Genomic DNA, 19225 nt, shown 5'->3' with positions numbered 1-19225 from the left:
GAAGAGTGTACATTTCACACTGTTTTTAAACAAATGCGACGACATGTTTTATTTTTAAAAATATGATCACTGAAGCATTTTTTGTCACTGAGCTCCAGTTATGGAGTCTAGTGATGTCAAGAGACCTATATGTATTCCATTTTTCTAGGTGAAATGCAATTGGAAAATGTAAATTTGTTGCATTCAGCTTTCTTCCCAAGACTCGACAACAGGTGAATGCCTGGACTACTATTGATGATTGAAATATCCATTTATGATTCTATCAATTAGTTTTTAATAAAATGGTTTAAACAATGATTGTCAGTGACGTGTTTAGTTATGCTTTCTTGTACATCACACATCATCATACACAAAGTTGTACAGTGAAAGGAACTGTATGGAGAAGGAGGAAAAGGATGCCCCCCCCCCCCCCCCCCCCCCAGTGGATATATGGTTGCATATAAGCTTTTAGGTTACTTACATTAATGTATACGGGCCGAATTGGTGCAAAGTCACACCGGAAATATTTTGAATTTTGTTATGTTTTATTCCCAAAACTTAGTCCGTATGTATATTGTACCATATCTAAAGTACACATATCTAGTAATTTTTATATTTCAATTTTTATATTGTATTTTCAGAATGTGTTGGAATGTTTTTCCTCTTCCAAAAATTGTCACTACCGAAACATCACATTTACTATAGTAAAAAAGTATTATTATTGACCTGTTCAGATTGTGTTTCCTTCCCTTCTCTGAAGAGTATTTTACAAATATTTCTTGAAGGTTTTCACAATGAAATCCATAAAAATGAAATTTTTACCCAATTTTCAAGTTCAATTTATCTGTTTCGGTAGTGACTGCACTGTTGGATGGATGTTCATTTCTCTCCCAAAATCTTCCAAAAGGTGCTCTGGGCCGCCCTTTAGTCCACACAACACATTTATTTAAAAATTATGGGATTGAACTACTTACCATTTCATTTTGTCCCTACCGAAATCATCTGGTCACTACCATATGTTTCGGTAGTGACTGTTTCGGTAGTGACAATTCTAGCTAACTTTAAGCATAAATAAAGAATTCTAGCAAGCACACGGCTTGCAAATAAATCTTTAAAAGAGGTGTACACACATACAAACATAAGATTTTGCATGAAACCCCAAAAGCTTTACTTAATTGAAGAAAACATGGGTTTCGGTAGTGACAATTCTTAAGGTTACACGTCGATTTTCAGACTTTGGAACACATTTATACAAAAACTATGGGATTTAGCTACTTACCATTCAACCATGAGGGACAGGGATGCAGTGTCACTGCATGGTCAAAAATGCAGGGTTGTGGCTAAAACACAGGCTCAGCCAATGGACTGAAACTCTTGTGTTTCGGTAGTGACATGAAAACTAGGGACATGATTTTTTGAGTATAGTTAATTGATTTAAAAATTAAACCCACAATAAATCTAAATATTCCAAGTTCTGTTTCAACCCAATCATAAAGATCTTTGAAATTAAATCATTGAAAAAAAATCGAAAAAAATTGCAAAGTGTTATTTAAAGGCATTGAACTTTAGATGTCAGGGTTGGGGACAGCTACTTCCCAATAGAAAGTACCCTGTAAATGATGATTTTGTATATATTTAGCTTATCACTATCTCATTTAATGCATTGGGGTTATATAGACAATAACATTTTCTTAGCAAATATCTATGCCTAAATACCTAATTGTTTTGTAAAAAGTTTTTATTGTTGAGGGGCTGCATAGTACACGAATTCGGTAGAATGGCCCATACACAAAATATAAAGTAACTGGACATGAAAATCATGGAATTAGCCTTAAATGTATTACATGTGACATTTTCATAGCCGACAGTATGGATATCATATTATGTGCACAAAAGTGCAATACAAACGCATACTATTTCCATGATCATTTTGAGTGAATATCATGACCCTCTACAGACTGCCAGTTGGTCGGTAGTCAAGTACCCGCAGTGTCATGTGACATCATCAGGTTCATTTTATTACAGTGCATGAAATGCCCTGTATTGTTATTCCTAGGCTTCTTCTTCTTCTTCTTCTTCTTCTTCTTCTTCTTCTTCTTCTTCTTCTTCTTCTCACCTTTGTCTGCGATTAATTCAGCCCGAACCGCTTAACGTAGAAACTTCATTCAAACTTTGTCGCGTAGGTCTTGTAAAGGACACTTATGCTATGTATTTTTCACTTTTCTAAACTTTATACTTTTTAAGATATTAAATAAAAACGAATCTAAATTTTCCCATTGACTTACATTGGGCCATTATGACATCATAATAGGGTCTTTAAACTGGCTTGCACCTGTGCTTCACTGACACCTGCGCCAAATCAAAGGAACCTCTTCTCTGTTCCTCTCAATTTAACTGTAACTAGGAACATTAAGACACCTTCCATTCTCTACTTTTTTATCTATCCATCTTTCTCTCTATCCCTCTCAGTCTACTTTCTCTCACACTCAACCTCTCTTCTTCACTCAATTTGTATCTCCTTTTTTCAATATTTTCACTCTCTTTTTCTCTTTCACTCTTGTTCACTCTTCTTTCCTTCTTCCACTCTTCTTTCCTTCTTCCACTCTCCTTTCCTTCTTTCACTTTTCTTTCCTTTCTTCACTCTCCTTTCTTATTTCCTTCTTTCACTCTTCTTTCCTTCTTCAACTATTATTTCCTTCTTTCACTCTTCTTTCCTTTCTTCACTCTTCTTTCTTTTCTTCTTCCACTCTTCTTTCCGTTCTTCACTCTTTTTTCTTTTCTTCTTTCCTTCTTTCACTCTTCTTTCCTTCATCCTCTCTTCTCTCCTTTCTTCACTCTTCTTTCCTTTCTTCTTTCCTTCTTCCACTCTTCTTTCCTTTCTTCTTTCCTTCTTTCACTCTTCTTTCTTTTCTTCTTCCTTTCCTAACTTTTGTATTTCATGGACTGATATTTCTTTCAGGAAATGCATTTTCTAGTTGTTATTGTTACATTACTTTTTATAGCTTGTTATAAGTCAAGCAACCCTGGGTGTCATGAAAGGCGCTTGATCAATATTTGATCATTTACGCTCGGACTCACCCTAGTTTTGTTTCTCATGGTCCAGTAGAAGGATCGACGCTGCCATCTTGTGGTCAATTGTTTATTTTGCTACTGTTTTGTTACGTGTGTTTGACAAGTGATGTTTTGCATCAGATGTTGCATCAGTGTGGTTAAATCCCTGGAGATTAAACTCTGCATTTAAATATATAATAGTTATACAACAACTGAAGGGGCCACGGATTTCAGGCCTGATTCAGTGCTGATTCAGAAATTCAAAACCTACGTCAACCTAGTACATGTCTGCAGGCCCTTCTGATTGGAAGGCATCTGGGGCAATCAGCACAGACCAAGTACCGCCTTCAACGCGTGGAACACGTGATCATCTTCCAACTGAGTTGCCACAGGAAGGCATATCTTTGTGATCTTTGGCTTGTCGCTGGTAAGTGGAGAAACCTTGTGATTGTCTTGGTTTAAGTCTAGTTTCCATACTTTGTTTTGTCAGTATACTCATGTGGTGTGAGTTTTGTGAGAAATTATGATGTGCTATTTCCTTTGATGTCAAGTGTTTGCCTCTGTGTTGTTAGTGGTGGAACTAACTTTACAATGAAGCGTAACGTGATAAACATGTGAGAAAACTGTCTTAATATTTAGTTTTAAACTTCAATTTTTAAGATGTTAATTTTGCGGGCAGTTGTGGCAGGTGCAATACAAAAAAAAATGCCAAACATACATTACTGCCTTCCAACAACGACACAATAATAGGAGTTGTGACCATCGATCGCAGTTCGATTACAGTGAATATGACCCTGTTTGTGTTGTCTCCTAACAAGCCAAAGCGCCCACATAGAGATCGCAGCACGAAAACATTAGGATAAATGATTTCAAGAGAAATTTGAGAAAGATTTGGACTGCTTTGTAAAAGATGCTTGTTTAACTATTGCGAAGCGGTTTTAGGATTGTCGAACTAATGTTTACATTCGTTTGAAAAGTAGCCTATTGTCTCCTACTTTCTCTCTATGTGTTAATAAAAGGCCCTCCAAATACAATAAATGACAGGCAGCGAATCTGGCCCATGGTTACATCAGCATACTTTAAATGCTATGCTGACTTGTCTTGCTGGTGCTGCAAGTTTGGCAGTTTGCTGTTGGTGCTGGAAGACTTAGATCTATTTGGCCAGACTCATGTAATTGTCATGTAATTGCTTGCTGTCCGTCTTAAATATGATGATGTGCAAAATATGACCCTGAAGTGTTTTGCTGTAAAATCACTGTCTAGAGTCTAGACCATAGATTACATTGCTCTTAAGTGTAAACAGCCAATCTGCAGCTTGGAAGTTTTGTACTAGCTAATTTAGTCTATTTTGATTCTCTCTGAACCCTTCCTTTTCTTTCAACTAACGCCCTGTAACTTGACACCACTGATTGTTTAACAGAACAGTTTCACACTCGGGTTATATACAGCAGGTCACACAACACACAAGAGGTCCAGGCTCAATTCAATTTGTAGAAGCTTTGACCATTTTGATGTATTTGAAAACCAATGATTACACAAATTATAGGTGAGGCTATATTCTGGGAAAAACTGCCAGTGGAGGCTAATCATTTCACAGACTGCCAGCCGATATTAGAATATGGTTCAGAGTTGAGGAAGTTTACTACAGGTTTTGAAATCAGGTCACTAATTTTCACTTACTTTTTTGCAGATGGGAAGTTGTTCTTGGAGAACGAGTTTTCTCCAGCACTTTCTTTGAAGAAACATCGTATTGCCCAATGGGAACCTTACTGATCAGAGCTACGTAATTGTAATCTACATCATTTCTTTCTAGGCTTATTGCCTAAATCCTCAGTATGTACCAAATAGTACAGGGGACTGTAGGGGATCTGTACCCTGGTCCCTTCCGTAAGCCCCCTAAGCAGAAGAAATGGGGTCGACAAGGCCGTCCCATGTTAATTGCAATAACCCTGGGCGTGGTGCTAGTGATAGCAGCCATAGTAGCATGGTGCTACTACAGTGCTTCTCTGCGCCGAGCAGAGATCCTCAAAACAGAACTACTGGACCTTAAAACAGATGGATTCATCATCCACAATCAAGTGAATGAGGTCATCTTCAGAATGTTTTTCAGGTCTGTGCTGGTATTTGCAGTGTTTCTTTATCAGTGAAAATATATTGTATTTACCGAAAAAATGATGAGCTGTTCCACACATTTACTCCCTTTATGTGCTATTTCAACTTAGGTCGGGATCTCTTGATCTGGACTCCTGCTCCAAAGAGGGTGAAATACTTCGCTGTGACCAGTCAGACACAGGGAAACTGAACTTCTTCATTCAAACCGTCAGGGAAAAGGACACGGTGATGTGCTACCGAGTGCGCTGGGAGGAGCTGGAGGAGGGCCGCTCTGTGGAGCATGCCATGTCATACAACGGCTCGTACTGGTATGGGGGCGCTGAGCAAGCCATCCAGCACTGGCCCATGTCTGTGGAAGGGCAGCAACCGCCCAAGCCGTTCATCACCGGAGATGTGTACTCTAACCGCCAGGACTTTGGTAGCATTCTCGAGCGGTACTGGCTCTCGGCCAACGCCACAGCCATTAAGATTAACGACTCTGTGCCTTTTCACCTTGGCTGGGATGATGAGGAGAAGGTTCTTCGCTTCCAGGCACGGTATAATGACAGCCCTTACAAACCACTGCCTGGACAGGCACCGCTCGCTGAGCTAAGCTATCGAGTGTGTGTTGGTCGTGACGTGACCTCCATACACAAGTACATGGTCCGGCGTTACTTCAACAAACCCAGCAAGGTTCCGTCCGAGGCGATGTTCCGCCAGCCAATTTGGTCCACTTGGGCGTTGCATAAGACTGCAGTAGACCAGGAAAAGCTGCTAAAGTATGCGTCAGACATCCAGAAACACGGCTTCAACTGTAGCCACCTGGAACTTGATGACCAGTACACCAGCGATTATGGGGAGTTCACGTTTGACCCTGTGAAGTTTCCCAACGTCTCCACCATGTTTCAGAGTCTGAAGGATGACGGTTTCCAAGTTTCTCTGTGGATCCATCCCTTCGTTAACTACAATTCTGCCAACTTTGCTGTTGGAGTGGAGAGGGAGCTGTTTGTCCGAGAACCCAGCGGACAGCTTCCTGCCTTAGTCCGCTGGTGGAACGGTATCGGGAGCATCCTGGACTTTACCAATCCAGAAGCTCGTGAATGGTTTGCTTCACATCTGCGTGCCCTTAAGACCAAGTATGGGATCACCTCATTTAATTTTGATGCAGGGGAAACCAGCTACCTACCAAAGCAGTTTAGCACCTATGCCCCTATGCATGACCCTAGCACCTTTACGCGCCGCTACACAGAGATGGCCATTCCCTTCAATGACCGGGCTGTGGTCCGCTCCGGCTACCAGTCCCAGAACATCTCCTGTTTCTTCAGGCTTTTTGACCGGGACTCTGTGTGGGGTTATGACCTTGGTCTCAAATCAATCATCCCTACTGTCTTGACCATTAGCATCCTTGGCTATCAGTTCATTTTGCCAGACATGATTGGTGGTAATGCTTTCCCGAATCGTACACTGGGGTCCACAGGCCTGCCAGACCGGGAGCTGTACATCCGATGGCTAGAGCTCTCGGCCTTCATGCCAGCCATGCAGTTCTCCATTCCACCCTGGGCGTATGACGAGGAGGTGGTGGAGATTGCTCGAAAGTTCACCGCACTGCACGAGACCCTGGTGGCTCCGCGAGTGCTGGAGCTTGCTGGAGAGGTGCTGCACACTGGAGACCCCATCATCCGCCCTCTCTGGTGGATTTCCTGGGAGGATGAGGCAGCACACAAGATAGACTCACAGTTCCTCATTGGGGACGATCTCATGGTGGCACCTGTTCTGGAGCCGGGCAAACAGGAGAGAGATATCTACCTTCCCGCTGGCAGATGGAGAAGCTACAAGGGGGAGCATTTTGACAAAGGACCCATCCATCTTACTGACTACCCTGTAGATCTGGATGAAATTGCATATTTTGTGTGGACACAAGGCTAAGGGCTCAGGGAAACTATGCATTAAATACTGTATAATGTTTTTTCTTGCCTATCATAGGTGCATTCCATAATAATGTGAACTGTAATGCCTTTCATTGTTGTCTTGCCATTCTTCATCAGTTAATAAGCCAGTCCTTTGTTTGTGATAACACTCCTTTCAAACTATATGGGGATTTCCTTTTACAGCCCTTGTTAATTTCTTTTAAAAAGTAGGCCTTATCACTGGGATACATACAAGTGTGGAAAGCTACATTTAAGGTTTAATTATTGAGCTTAACTGGAAAAGATTAATGTGGTAAAGAAGAACAAGAAATTGCCAAGTAGGTGCCGTCACTATGTTGTTAGCCTCTTGTTTGCTGTTGTTCCATAAATGTTAGCTCAGCAACAAAAATGGTGTTGAATAGTTTTAGACAGGTAGAATTTATGAGGGAACTAAATTGAAGTTATTGTGCCATCATTTTTCAGACATTATGGACCTAGCTGTTTTTTCTTCTATTGTGATTAATGGATATAATATTCTGCTGAAGTTTGTAAATACCTCGTTTCATGTTAATCTTAATTCAGCTTTACCTACAAAAGACTCTTATTTTTACCATTTAATTTATTATCTTTTTTAATGCTGAAAGTCATCTTTAAATGTACCAGTAGCACCTGTATTGCTACCAAAGTAATTTTTAACATAGTTTGATGCCAGTGTAAACATCCTATTTATGTTTAAATGAAACTCTTGCCAAGCAGCACTCCTGAGCCTCTATAAGGTTTCTATGAGCCCTTGCGTCCGTTTATAGTTCCATACTGACATTTTGCTTTTACTGACTTAATACACCTGGGATGACAGGTAAGAAAGGGAATCACATTTTTTTTTATACATTTTGGGTTTCCTTGGTATTGTCCTTTGGGTAAATAATTTGCACTGGGAAAAAGATAGTCCAAGAACTGTGAGGTATTGGACTGGTTTTATGTTCTGTCCATTCTGCATATCTCATTTTACGGTACACATTCAAAAGCAATGATGACTTGTTTTAACTCATGATCTAAAAGTGTTGATTGTATCTTTTGGATAAAACTGCCATTATGATTTGAGTACATGAAGACTTATGCACTTGACAAGTTTAATGGTCAAATTAAGTTAATACATACTTATTCTTGCCAAACGAAAGTAAAATAAGAGTAAAATATTTCAGTGTGATATTGGTGTAATGGGACCACACTGGAAAGTATAGTTATCTCAATCTGCTATTGCCTTTGGAAAATTCTGTGCTCTGTTTAACAGGTGCAAATGGAATAATACTGGAGTGTGCACAAACTATAATTGAGTTAAAAATGTAGCACATTATTGCACCTTTTTCGCGGCTTCTCTCTATAACAGTACAACGGTAGGTGTGTCTATCAATCAGATATGCATAATGGAAGTCTGAATTAAAGCAATGTGAAAGAATGAACTAACCTCTGCGCACAATTGATCCAGGGCCATTCTTGTTTTACAATGATTATATTTTCTTATGGTAGGAGAAAGAAGGGATTTTGCTGTTTTAATGTTTGTCTTAATCCAGTCAATAAATGATCCTCAAAACTCAAAAACGTGTCTTTTGTATCAGAACTTGCCTTTCAAATGATAAACACTCTAAGCTCTCTGGAGCTCTCTATGTCTACCTCTATGCTTCTTGTTCATTACCCATGAAGGAGTTATGCGACAATGATTCATGTCTCTTACCTAAAGAGGCAAGATGTTGATTTTTTAAGACCATAAGGATTGAACCAAAGCGGACTGGAGGTTCTTCTAAGTTCGTCTTCTCTGATGAGTCCAATTTCACAGTAGGTGCAAGACTCTGTGGCTTGTAGGCCTCTCCAGGTCTCCATCTAACCATCAGACGACCATGTGTTGGGCAAAGCTGAAAATTGGACTCATCAGAGAAGACGAACTTAGAAGACCCTCCAGTCCGCTTTGGTTCAATCCTTATGGTCTTTTACAAACCTCAGCCAGGCAAAGGACAACGTTGTCCCGGAAGAAAAACTTGCTTCCTTTTGCTCTGACAATGTTTCTCAACTCTGAGAAGTGTTTTTTCCAGCAGGGCAATGCTCCATGCCACACAGCCAGGCCAGTAAAGGTGTGGATGGAGTACCACCAGATCAGGACCCTGTCATGGCCAGCCCAATTTCGAGACCTGAATCCCATAAAAAACCTCTGAAATGTGATCAAGAGGAAGATGGATGGTCACAAGCCATGAAAAGAAGCCGAGCTGCTTGAATTCTTGCGCCAGGAGTAGCATAAAGTCACCCAACGGCAATGTGAAAGACTGGTGGAGAGCATGCCAAGACACATGAAAGTTGTGATTTTAAATCAAGGTTATTCCACCAAATATTGATTTCTGAACTCTTCCTAAGTTAAAGCATTAGTATTGTGTGGTTTAAAAATGAATATGAGCTTGTTTTCTTTGCATTATTCGAGATCTGAAGACACTGCATCTTTTTTGCTATTTTGACCAATTGTCATTTTTCTGCAAATAAATTATCTAAATGACATTATTTTTATTTGAAATTTGGTAGGAATGTTGCCAGTAGGTTATAGAATAAAACAAAAATGGACATTTTGCTTTAACACATACCAATAAATAGTAAAACCAGAGAAACTGATAATTTTGAAGTGGTCTCTTAATTTTTTCCGCGGCTGTATGTCTATGCTCTAAACGCTTCAATATGCGCAACACAGCGCAGTGCGAAACGTCTTGAACAACGGTGTCTGTGCGCATGGCTATCAACACAACGTCATTCAAGCGACAGCACTTTATCAAGACCGGTCGCTTGTTCTATTTTTAATAGTTGCTTGTTTCCAAAGTTGTATATTTTACGCCGATGTTCTTTGCATGAAATCAGTTTTTATGCATTCCTTAAAATGCATGCAAGGTTCGCTGTGAAGTCTAAACCGAGTAAGAAAAAGTCTAACATACAGACGTCCATAAGTAAATTCTTTGCTGCTGTCAATAAGAAACCAGAAGGCGACAGTGCAAATAAATCTGGGATTAATTCGAATACTCTTCACCTTGGGGTGGGAGTGAAGGTAAATACTCATTCAGTTATAAACACTATCACAACGCAGCATTCTTTGCCAGACAGTTCTTTCAACGTGTTTCGACAGCAAGTAGGCTCTATTATCGTTAAAAGGCCCATGTTGAAGTTATGCAACGCAACACATTTATTTCAACGTCTTATAACAACCAGAGATAATAAGGTCTCACCTTCGTGTGCTTTTAATAGAAAAAACACTGCGATGATGGAGTGGAGTCCCCGGGGAAGCGAGCCAAACTGTCCCATGATGGAGAGTTTGAAAACATGGAGACTGATGCCACTTTCAGTGACAGTATCAAAGGTAATTTAAAGACGCGCAATACTGCTGAGGCCAGAATAAATTGTCAACTTTTTTTCCGATTGTTACCTATTGCTCGACTAGTTTTTGCACGCAAAAGATGAAGTGACATTTTAACACATTTTCATTGATTTCCATAAAGGTCTACTCTGGCATTGTGAATGAGATGTTGTGACCGTGCAATGTTTTGTAAATGCTCATTCCCTCTGAAGAGCCAAGACCTCCGACGTCCAGAAGTAGCCTTTCGTGCTCCACCCTGGAAAGACTGAAAGGCTTCAGTTGTCCCAGCACAGCACTGAGGGATGGGTCAGAGGAGAAAGGGCCACATACTTCATGTGGAGGGGGCCTCATGGACCACAGCAGAGATTCAGCAGACAGCCCCAACAACATAAAAAGAGAGAGCCCAGGGGAGGAGGAGAAGGAGGCGGAGGCCAATGAGCAAAAACAGGTATGCTCAAATGAAGGCTGTGTCGACATTCTTGCTACACTTCATAAATGCGCTTGTGCCTTTCGGTACTGATGTCCTTGATTCGATTTCGCAGGTCCGGGGATTCAACTTCAGTCAGTTCACCAAGGCGGGTAGCGGTGCTACCAAGAGGAGTGCCCCTGAAGTGAGTGCCCCCAACAGGAGAACCAAGAGCATCTACACCCCCTTGGAGCAGCAGTTTCTGGAGATCAAAAAACAGCACAAAGACACTCTCCTTGGTGTGGAGTGTGGCTACAAGTACAGGTTCTTTGGAGAGGATGCAGAGGTGATTTTTCTAATAAATGTTGTAATACATTCACTGCTCAGTAACCACTTAAGTAACCACAATGGTTGCAAAACATGCAGTGAGGTGTGGACACAGTTGAGCACAGTTTCAAAACGCAGTGCAGTGCAGTCCAGTCCAAGTCATGCAAAACAACGTTGTCATAGAACACTCGTACTAGTATAATGCTCCATCACCACACATCCAATCAAAAATGTTGAGCAAAAAGGAAGATGCTAGCCAGACACAAACAGCATATTTTACTAGTCCGATATACATGATGATGCCAGCCCAAATGTTAGCCAAAGATTTGCTGGTGATTAACTTGCACTCTTTGTGAAATCAAGACAGAACAACAATGATCCCCCATTCCGTGTTTTTATACCTTTTATCCTGAACAGCGAGGAGGAATAAAGGCGCAACATTCCCGTATTGAACAGGCTTTATAAAAAGCCCCATGGAGAGGCATGGAGGAGTAATGAAGAGGCATGAAGGTTTTTCATTATTCATTTGTTTCATTATGTGCTTATATTCATAGATTGCTGCTAAGGAGCTGAACATTTTCTGTCATATGGACCACAACTTCATGACTGCCAGCATCCCCACCCATCGGCTGTTTGTACACGTCCGTCGCCTGGTCTCCAGCGGATACAAGGTCACAGCTTTATGCTTTATCTGGTTGTTGTGGCATGAATGGTTGATGAAGACTTTTGTTATGATTTAGGGTTCGCATGAGCTTTTTATTTATGTTAAATGTTAATAAAGTTCTGCTCTGTGTCTCTGTTGCTCTGTTAGCAAAGCTTACATTCTTGATGCAGTTCCCAGTTCATGTTAAGCTTCATAATACAGTGAAGACAGTTGGTCAGGTTAATACAGTTAAGGGTAATTGCATGCAGTGATATGTTTAAAGTATTGCAACATATGAAATGACTCTTCGTCTTACCTAGGGCTTTCTTGAATGTCAGTCATGGCTCTGATGTGCTGACTTGAGAAAGGAAGCTCTTGAACCACTCTTTCTACTCTCCCTTCCGTTTGTGCAGGTGGGTGTGGTGAAACAGACCGAGACCTCTGCCATCAAAGCGTCCGGTGCCAATAAGAGCTCCCTCTTCACCCGCGAGCTGACTGCCCTCTACACAAAGTCCACGCTGGTGGGGGAGGGTATCCTTTTGACCTTCAGAAAATGTCAGCCGGCTCTTGGACACTTCAATTATCTATCTTCAGTTAGATGTCTTTGTTAGGTGAATGCCAGATGTAACACTTTGTCATACCTGGGCTGCCTGCCTGAAAGGGTAGAGTCTAAGGCATGACCTGTTGAACCATGAAGGATTCACCCAAATGACATGTCTGAGTCTGAGACTTCAAAAGAAGAGATCACAAAGAGATGTGCTCCCACACTAACACATTAGTTTGTCCTTCCATCACCGGGGTATGTTATTTTCGCAGTTTTTTGAGGGCATGTCTTCAAAGCATTGGCTTTTTCCACGTTTGGTGACCAAAAGACATGCTTGTATCCCTTCTCCTCAAGGAATCCTGGTAAAAGAGCACTTCCTGTAAGAACATCGCCCCCTTTAGGCCTTTTATGGCAGCACTACTCCAAGCTTCTTGTCAAAGTAGAGATGTCATTAAGTTTGCATTTTGTTCTAGGAAACATCTGAAATAGGTCTGCAATTATTATTGAGGACATGACTGCACATAAGGTACATACTGCCTGCTACACTTGGCTATTCAGCTCAAATATCAACAACCTTTAGCGAAACCAAAGCAGAATTGCAGACACCACCTTTAACTTAATTAAAAGCACTCAGTAACCACTGAAATAAGGTCAATCACAAAGAAGCTAGGAAGTCTCTCATTTTTACCCTACTCTTATCCCTAACTTGGATGGCTTGTCTCAGATGTAAATCCTCTTCTGAAGCTGGGAGACTTGGAGGATGCTGAAGATGTGGTGCAGGATGCCCCCAACAACTACCTCATGTGCGTGTATGAGACCTGGGACAAGCAGTCGAAGGAGCTCATTGTGGGTGTCGTGGTAAGACCAAGGCTAATTTGTTCATCACCCTCAATCTTGTTCTTCGTCGGTCTTTCTGTAACTGTGTCTGGTTTCTTTTTCTGAGCATTGCAAATAGATTTTTAACCCATTAAAAACTATGTATTGTTTTAAATCAATTATAGTGTAGGGGTGTAACGATACAAACATTACACAATTCAATGCAGTTCAATACAGTATTCAATACAGCCCCTCTTTTGGATATAGTTTCGAAAAATTAGTGTTGAGGCGACTAAATTCTGTTATTATATGGCATTTTACACTTTACACTCCACGTGACATAAAGGATCATCTATATTGGATGTGATCTGGTGTGCAAACTAACTTTTTTGTCTGCCAGCCACAGTAGCTGGTAATTTTTGCCAGACACTTTTATTATTTGTTTTCATTCTTAAATATGTTAGTTATATAGTTACACAAATTAGATTTTGTGTAAAAGAAAAGGTCTATCAAAAGGTAAACATAATTTGCAGATGATGGAGAATGCATGGGTACAGTGCAGGAGTGTGTGTCAGCTACCGGTGTTGGCTGAGAATTTGTTTACAATGGGAAACTCGGAACAGTGCCACAATTACTTTCTGTGGCCAGAAAATGACTACATCTGTTCCATTTCAAACCCGTCTATTGTTGCAAATGAGACAACACCCTAGTCCCCTAAAAACCTATTCACAAATTAACACAAATCACGTTAGTGAGCTGTTTTAAAATCAAAACGGTGAGTTTGCTGCATTCGTTTTGGCTATGCATTATTATACATTTGTATTATACATTATACATAGTATATATTTACATATACAGTACATGATATGGTACATTTTATCATCCTGTTAGTATAGTGGCATTATTCCGATTAAAATACTGGGGTCATAACAAGATGCCTGTACACTCTTTCATTTAGCACAGTTTATTAATCTCTTTCTGCCCTGCTAACCACAGGTGGTCCAGCCTACCATTGGAGACCTGATGGTGGACTGCTTTACGGACAACACGTCCCGCTCCGAGCTAGAGTCCAGAGTGCTGCGGATCCAGCCAGTGGAGATCCTGGTGCCCTTTGACCTCTCAGAGCAGACAGAGAGGCTCCTACGCAACATCGCCCTTGCTAGGTAACCACCAGAAGTACTCAGAGTGCCAATCATTTTAATGACTGAATCCAAGAGAATTGAATGAACTGTTTGGCTGTGCAGCTCCAATATTGGCCATCTCAGGATAGCTTTGTGTTGTGTAACATCTCTCAAGTGGTGCAACAGTCATGTTTAACTTCATCAACTTTATTCGGTTGTACTGACAGTTTTCCACCACTAGGTGTCAGTAAGAGCTTGTGAATGTTTTTAAACATGTAAATGTTGTATGAAATACATTGGCAAGGACTTTTTCTCCGATTTTGCTGGAAACTGGGATGCTCATACAAACATGGCGTATGTGATTGAAAAGATTTTAGTCTGAAAGTGGAACAGGGATATTTTTGTTTAGTCAGAAGAGAATTCTATGGTTCTCTAACTTGAAGCTGAAAAGAATGAGTCCTGTAGGGCTCCAGTGTCTGCCTGTATATTGCACTGTTTCCCGAGTCTCCTGTTTCTAATAAGAAATGCAAATGAAATGTAGAGGAAATTTCCGCCTTGGACTTAATTCCTCCCCAGTCTCATCAGCTGTCCCAGAGGCACCGTTTTGATTTACTGAGTTCAGCTCTCCGCCAACAGATGTACTCATTATGCATTAATGACATTCCCTATTGAACAGTGGGTTGGAGTCGCAGTTGCGTAATTAGTGCCATTTTCCACACGCACCAGGGACCGATATTACAACGTGCGGCGGCATTCGACTTGAGTATCACTCTGCTGGGTGGTGTTTGCCTTCCAAGTCAGAGCTGCTATCGCACCTCCAAAAGTGGCAGGGCTAAAGTCGCGCTGACACTTACATTGCGTGTTGTTGAAAACTGCCAACAGGTCTCTGTGACGGTTGTTTGTATGGTTTATCATGAATATGAGCTTTTTTAAAAAGTCTCAAGCAACCTTTTTTGTGAATTGTGAGTTTCTGTGTAATTTCTTTGTTTAAAGGGTAACTATAGTGTTGCTCCTCTAAAGACATGTCTGAAGAGAATATAGAGCCTGCTAAGTGTGTCAAACTGACAGGACGTGACAGATTTTGGGGCTTAGCCGGTACTTCCGCTCTAGGGTCATGTGGCTGCACCCTCCTCAGGATTGAAGATTTGGAGAATTTCAGCAGTAAAACACATCGTTTTCTAAACTTTAATCTTTGGCATCAATGCATGCTTAATGCTTTTCCCAAGACACCTTCATTTTCCCTGCTCTCTTCTCTGTTAACTGTACTGCAGCACTGAGCGTATGCCCATTGAAGTGCAACTATCCATAAAAACTTGAAGTTTCTCTCAGAGAACTTCAGTCATTACAGCACGCATATGTAGCATCCACGAAGCTGGTTTTAGATCAACATTCGTAGTTGAAAGAAGTTGAAAGATTTTCTTTGATTCCATACATTGCCAGCACATACAGCACACATTGTTTTGAATGGACCTTATTGGCTAGTTAGCCTGACATTTTTATCCTCACCAGCGAATATCTAAACAGATCTTCTTATTTTACCACACCTTTGTTTGGCGCATGTTGACTGTATTAACTGTTTCCTTGTAGAAATTAAAATAAATGTTCTGTATATTTATCAGTGTTGATGATGAAAAAATTACAGAGAGAAGCTTTCAAATGTTTTTGATTGGCAGATCCCAGCTCAGTTGGGTTCCCGATGTTATGCTCTGTTTAGGTCTTACATTGCTTAGATTGAAAAAATATTTCTCAGAACTCTGTCAAGACCTTGCCATACCCTTGTATCATGGAGTAAGATGCGCTGGCTCTGTTTTTAAATTCATCACACAGATTTGGCTAGTGACCTATATGTATGAATACTGAGTTGACTGGCCACTAGCTGGGAGTTACACACCCAAAAAAGTTTGCCTGAAAGAACAGAAGGAACTGGAACTTAAGAACCACTACATCATTTGCTTTAGTTGGATAACTTCTCATGTGTTATTATTCTCATTTTTGCTACAGCAGACATTAAATCCTACTGCCCTGTCATGAATGTTTCTACTGTGATTTAAGATATCAGAAGATCTGAAGGTGTTGCTATGTACACGGCAAGTTAGTTTGAGTTTCTCTGTTTGTTGTTTGTTCGAGCCTGCTAATTCCTGTGTGAAATTGATTAAGGGTAAAGCACTTCAAATCAAAGGCCTCAAGCAGTTTGTGGTCTGAAGCGCGGTGTGCCTTTTCCTCCCACCCCACCCCTCTTCATGAAGTGAACTGGGTTGACATCTCAGTTTGTGAGAAGTTTTCTGTCTGTGTGTCTACTCTGGGTTACCCTTGAGAGAGAGGCTGAGACAGGTTTATTGTCTTTAGATTTCCCTCGAGGATGTTGCACTCACAGAGCTGAGCTTGAAAGAGCAGCCCCGACTTGCTGGGCCAGGAGTTGAAGATCAATTTGAACCGGACCTGAATCTGGCGCCGACTGGATAGGAGGTTAATGTGGGAGCTGAACTCGCTTTTTTTTTTTGCCTCCTTCCACAGGGGGTCGTTAAGCTCACTTGATTAAAAGAGTGACCTGGCTTTTGAACAGCAGTTCAGGTTTTGACAGTTCTCTAAGGAGTTTCCCCAGTGAAAATACCATATTGTTTTGAAGCATGTTGTAATGGCTTGTTAGAGCTACTTTGCATTAGTTATGAAAGTTATTACAAGACCGTTTTGTGTTTTCCTTGCTTTACAATGTTTAGAACAATGTTTAGAGTTTCTAAGAAGATGTAGCATTCCTTCATGTACCATTCAGATAATTTGTGAAGATGATAAATCACTGCATTATCAGAAAGATTAATGCTACCAATTGTAACTCGAGCTTTAATTTATATCTTTACATTTCTTTATTCAAACTATGTATTGATAAGATGTATAGTAATTGCTCTTGTGCCTATGTTTACAGTAAGTTAACTTTAAGTTGCTTGAAAGATATAGACCTAAATTTGCTGTGTCGAGTGCATTTTTTTGTGAAATTTTACTTGGACTAATAATATCCATTAGGCCGCAACTTGTTTGGTTTTATCCTGTCTTTGGTAAAAGGTTGCCAGATTTCCTTTGTGCCCTCTGAGCTGAACTGAACTCCCTAGAGGATCTTTGCACGGATGGCAATATATGTTATATCATTGGTTTTGCCTCATATTCTCTAGGTGTGTGTGTGTGTGTGTGTGTGTGTGTGTGTGTGTGTGGTGTGTGTGTGTTTGCACATAGGTGTGTCTCTGTCTGTGTACGTGGGCCTCCATAAGTGGGTGAGAGAGAGTGGGTGTGTTTGAGTTAGAGCCGGTGTGAGAGCCAGACGGGGAGGCCTAATTAGGTGTGGATGTTCTGATTTGTGTGATTTGGAAAAGGGGGAAGGCCTGCTAATTTGCCATCATCTCCAAGCGCTGTGAGATGAGTGATGAGGAAAGGATTAGATTAGCACAGGAGGATGAGCGATGTTGCTCTCTTTCACTCTCTGCCTCTCCCTTTCTCTCTCTCTCTCTCTCTCTTTCTGTCTTTCTCAAGGATTCCAAGTTGGTTGAAGAATGATCTACCCCTATGCTTTTGGTGTTTAGTCCCCCTTACTGAACATCCCGTCTTTATTGTCTCGTCTTTCATTCTCCAAGGTTCAAAATAACCAGATTTGGCAAGGATTTCGCTCTAATCTCTTGTAGTAATATCCCCCTCCTGGCTGGCACATTGTGGAACTTATGCATTGTTTATTTTTCTGACATGGTCCTCTCATGAGTGTAAGGCATCCGAGAGTGTTTAGCGGGCCCTTGTTCCCCCACATCTCTTTAATACTATACTGGAGCATCCCGTTTTAATTCAACCCCTGAGTGGCTTTAGAAAGGGCACTGCTTCAGGTCCGGGCATGTTACATCTGCGAATCACTGCACAGTCATTTGAGTCCTGTTACCATTTAAAAAGGGCATGCCAATTATCCCAGTGGATCTGGGTTTAATTTCCTGACGCTGCACCGTGCTGTATCTCTGCCGTCTAGAGAACCGTACCCGCTCCTTGGAATGCTTTTCTTCCAAGTGCACATTATCAGAGCTTTGCAATACACACAGTCTAACTGTGTGGCCACTATCCCACTGGTTTCAGTTATCTGTTCTAACCATCGTAGGCAGTGCAGAAGGAAAGGGCATTTTGGCTGCAAGGATGGTTGCAGATTGTGTTTGGGTGACGAAAACAGGGAATTCTCAATAGCCTCAATGATTGAATTAGTTGTTTCTATTTTGGAGAGAACCAACTGGTACATGAATGTGTTTTTTTTTCCATCTCCTCAAACCATTGGATGAACATAAAAGGTTTTGTTTGTGTGTGTGTGTGTGTGTGTGTGCGTGCGCAAGTGAGGATAAGGCTGTAGCTGTGCTTTTGTGACTGAAGGTACTTGCAGTGCATTGATTTTTAGTACCAAAGGATGTGAGGATGCTTTCTGCTGGAGGAGCCTGTTGGTGCATTTCTGTTTTGGAGGCTGATACAAATCTGTGTGGACCTATAAACTGTATGTTCTGAACCCTCAGTATCTAGTTGGAAGATGAAACACACGTGTGCATTTATGTGTCCTTGCTATCTTGTGATGTCACCCTACTGTAGATCCTTTTAAAATATCTTAGTACGCAAAGCGCCTATATAGTATTTCATATCTCATTCCTATCGATGACGGGTCGGAATCTAATAGAATCAGATTGAGTGGAATCATGAAATCCAATCCCCAGCCCTAGACAGAAATACAGAAAATGCTGTTTTATGAGTGTGCTTTCAAACTTGTGGCATCTCCGGTGAAAGGGTTTGTGCCTCCTAGGGGAGGGGGTAGATGAGCTGACTGGGGCCTGTGCTACAGGCTGCTGTGTGGTCGCTTGGCTCCCTGCTAATGAGACCCGCTGAGGCTTATGGAGGTAACGTCCCTACCAGCACAACACCAAACCCTGCCTAAAATAAAGTAAAACAGAGGTTTA

The 19225-nt window shown here is 41.1% G+C and overlaps 2 protein-coding genes across 2 annotated transcripts in view; both read left to right on the top strand.

The window, feature by feature from the left end:
- Positions 1-3442: 3442 nt before the first annotated feature.
- On the top strand, positions 3443-7047 carry LOC308376352 (myogenesis-regulating glycosidase; the record flags this gene model as incomplete). The annotated part of the gene is made up of 3 exons (XM_080852647.1): positions 3443-3457; positions 4721-5140; positions 5253-7047. The coding sequence occupies exons 2-3, from the start codon at positions 4866-4868 to the stop codon at positions 7045-7047; spliced, it is 2070 nt and encodes a 689-aa protein (XP_080708773.1). The 5' UTR covers positions 3443-3457; positions 4721-4865.
- A 2791-nt stretch (positions 7048-9838) lies between these two features.
- msh3 (mutS homolog 3 (E. coli)) overlaps positions 9839-19225 on the top strand; it is a 51160-nt gene continuing 41773 nt past the window's right edge. Inside the window, exons 1-8 of the mRNA XM_080852356.1 lie at positions 9839-10104; positions 10302-10413; positions 10623-10858; positions 10953-11162; positions 11698-11814; positions 12200-12317; positions 13055-13188; positions 14143-14309. Coding sequence (XP_080708482.1) covers positions 9940-10104; positions 10302-10413; positions 10623-10858; positions 10953-11162; positions 11698-11814; positions 12200-12317; positions 13055-13188; positions 14143-14309 — 1259 coding nt within the window. The 5' untranslated portion in view covers positions 9839-9939. The remainder of the gene's footprint in view (positions 10105-10301; positions 10414-10622; positions 10859-10952; positions 11163-11697; positions 11815-12199; positions 12318-13054; positions 13189-14142; positions 14310-19225) is intronic.

The sequence above is a fragment of the Sprattus sprattus genome (genome assembly GCF_963457725.1).
Source record: "Sprattus sprattus genome assembly, chromosome: 15".
Taxonomy (NCBI): Eukaryota; Metazoa; Chordata; class Actinopteri; order Clupeiformes; family Clupeidae; genus Sprattus; species Sprattus sprattus.
The sequence above is the reverse complement of the archived record's forward strand: the minus strand, read 5'-3'. Positions and strand labels throughout refer to the sequence as shown.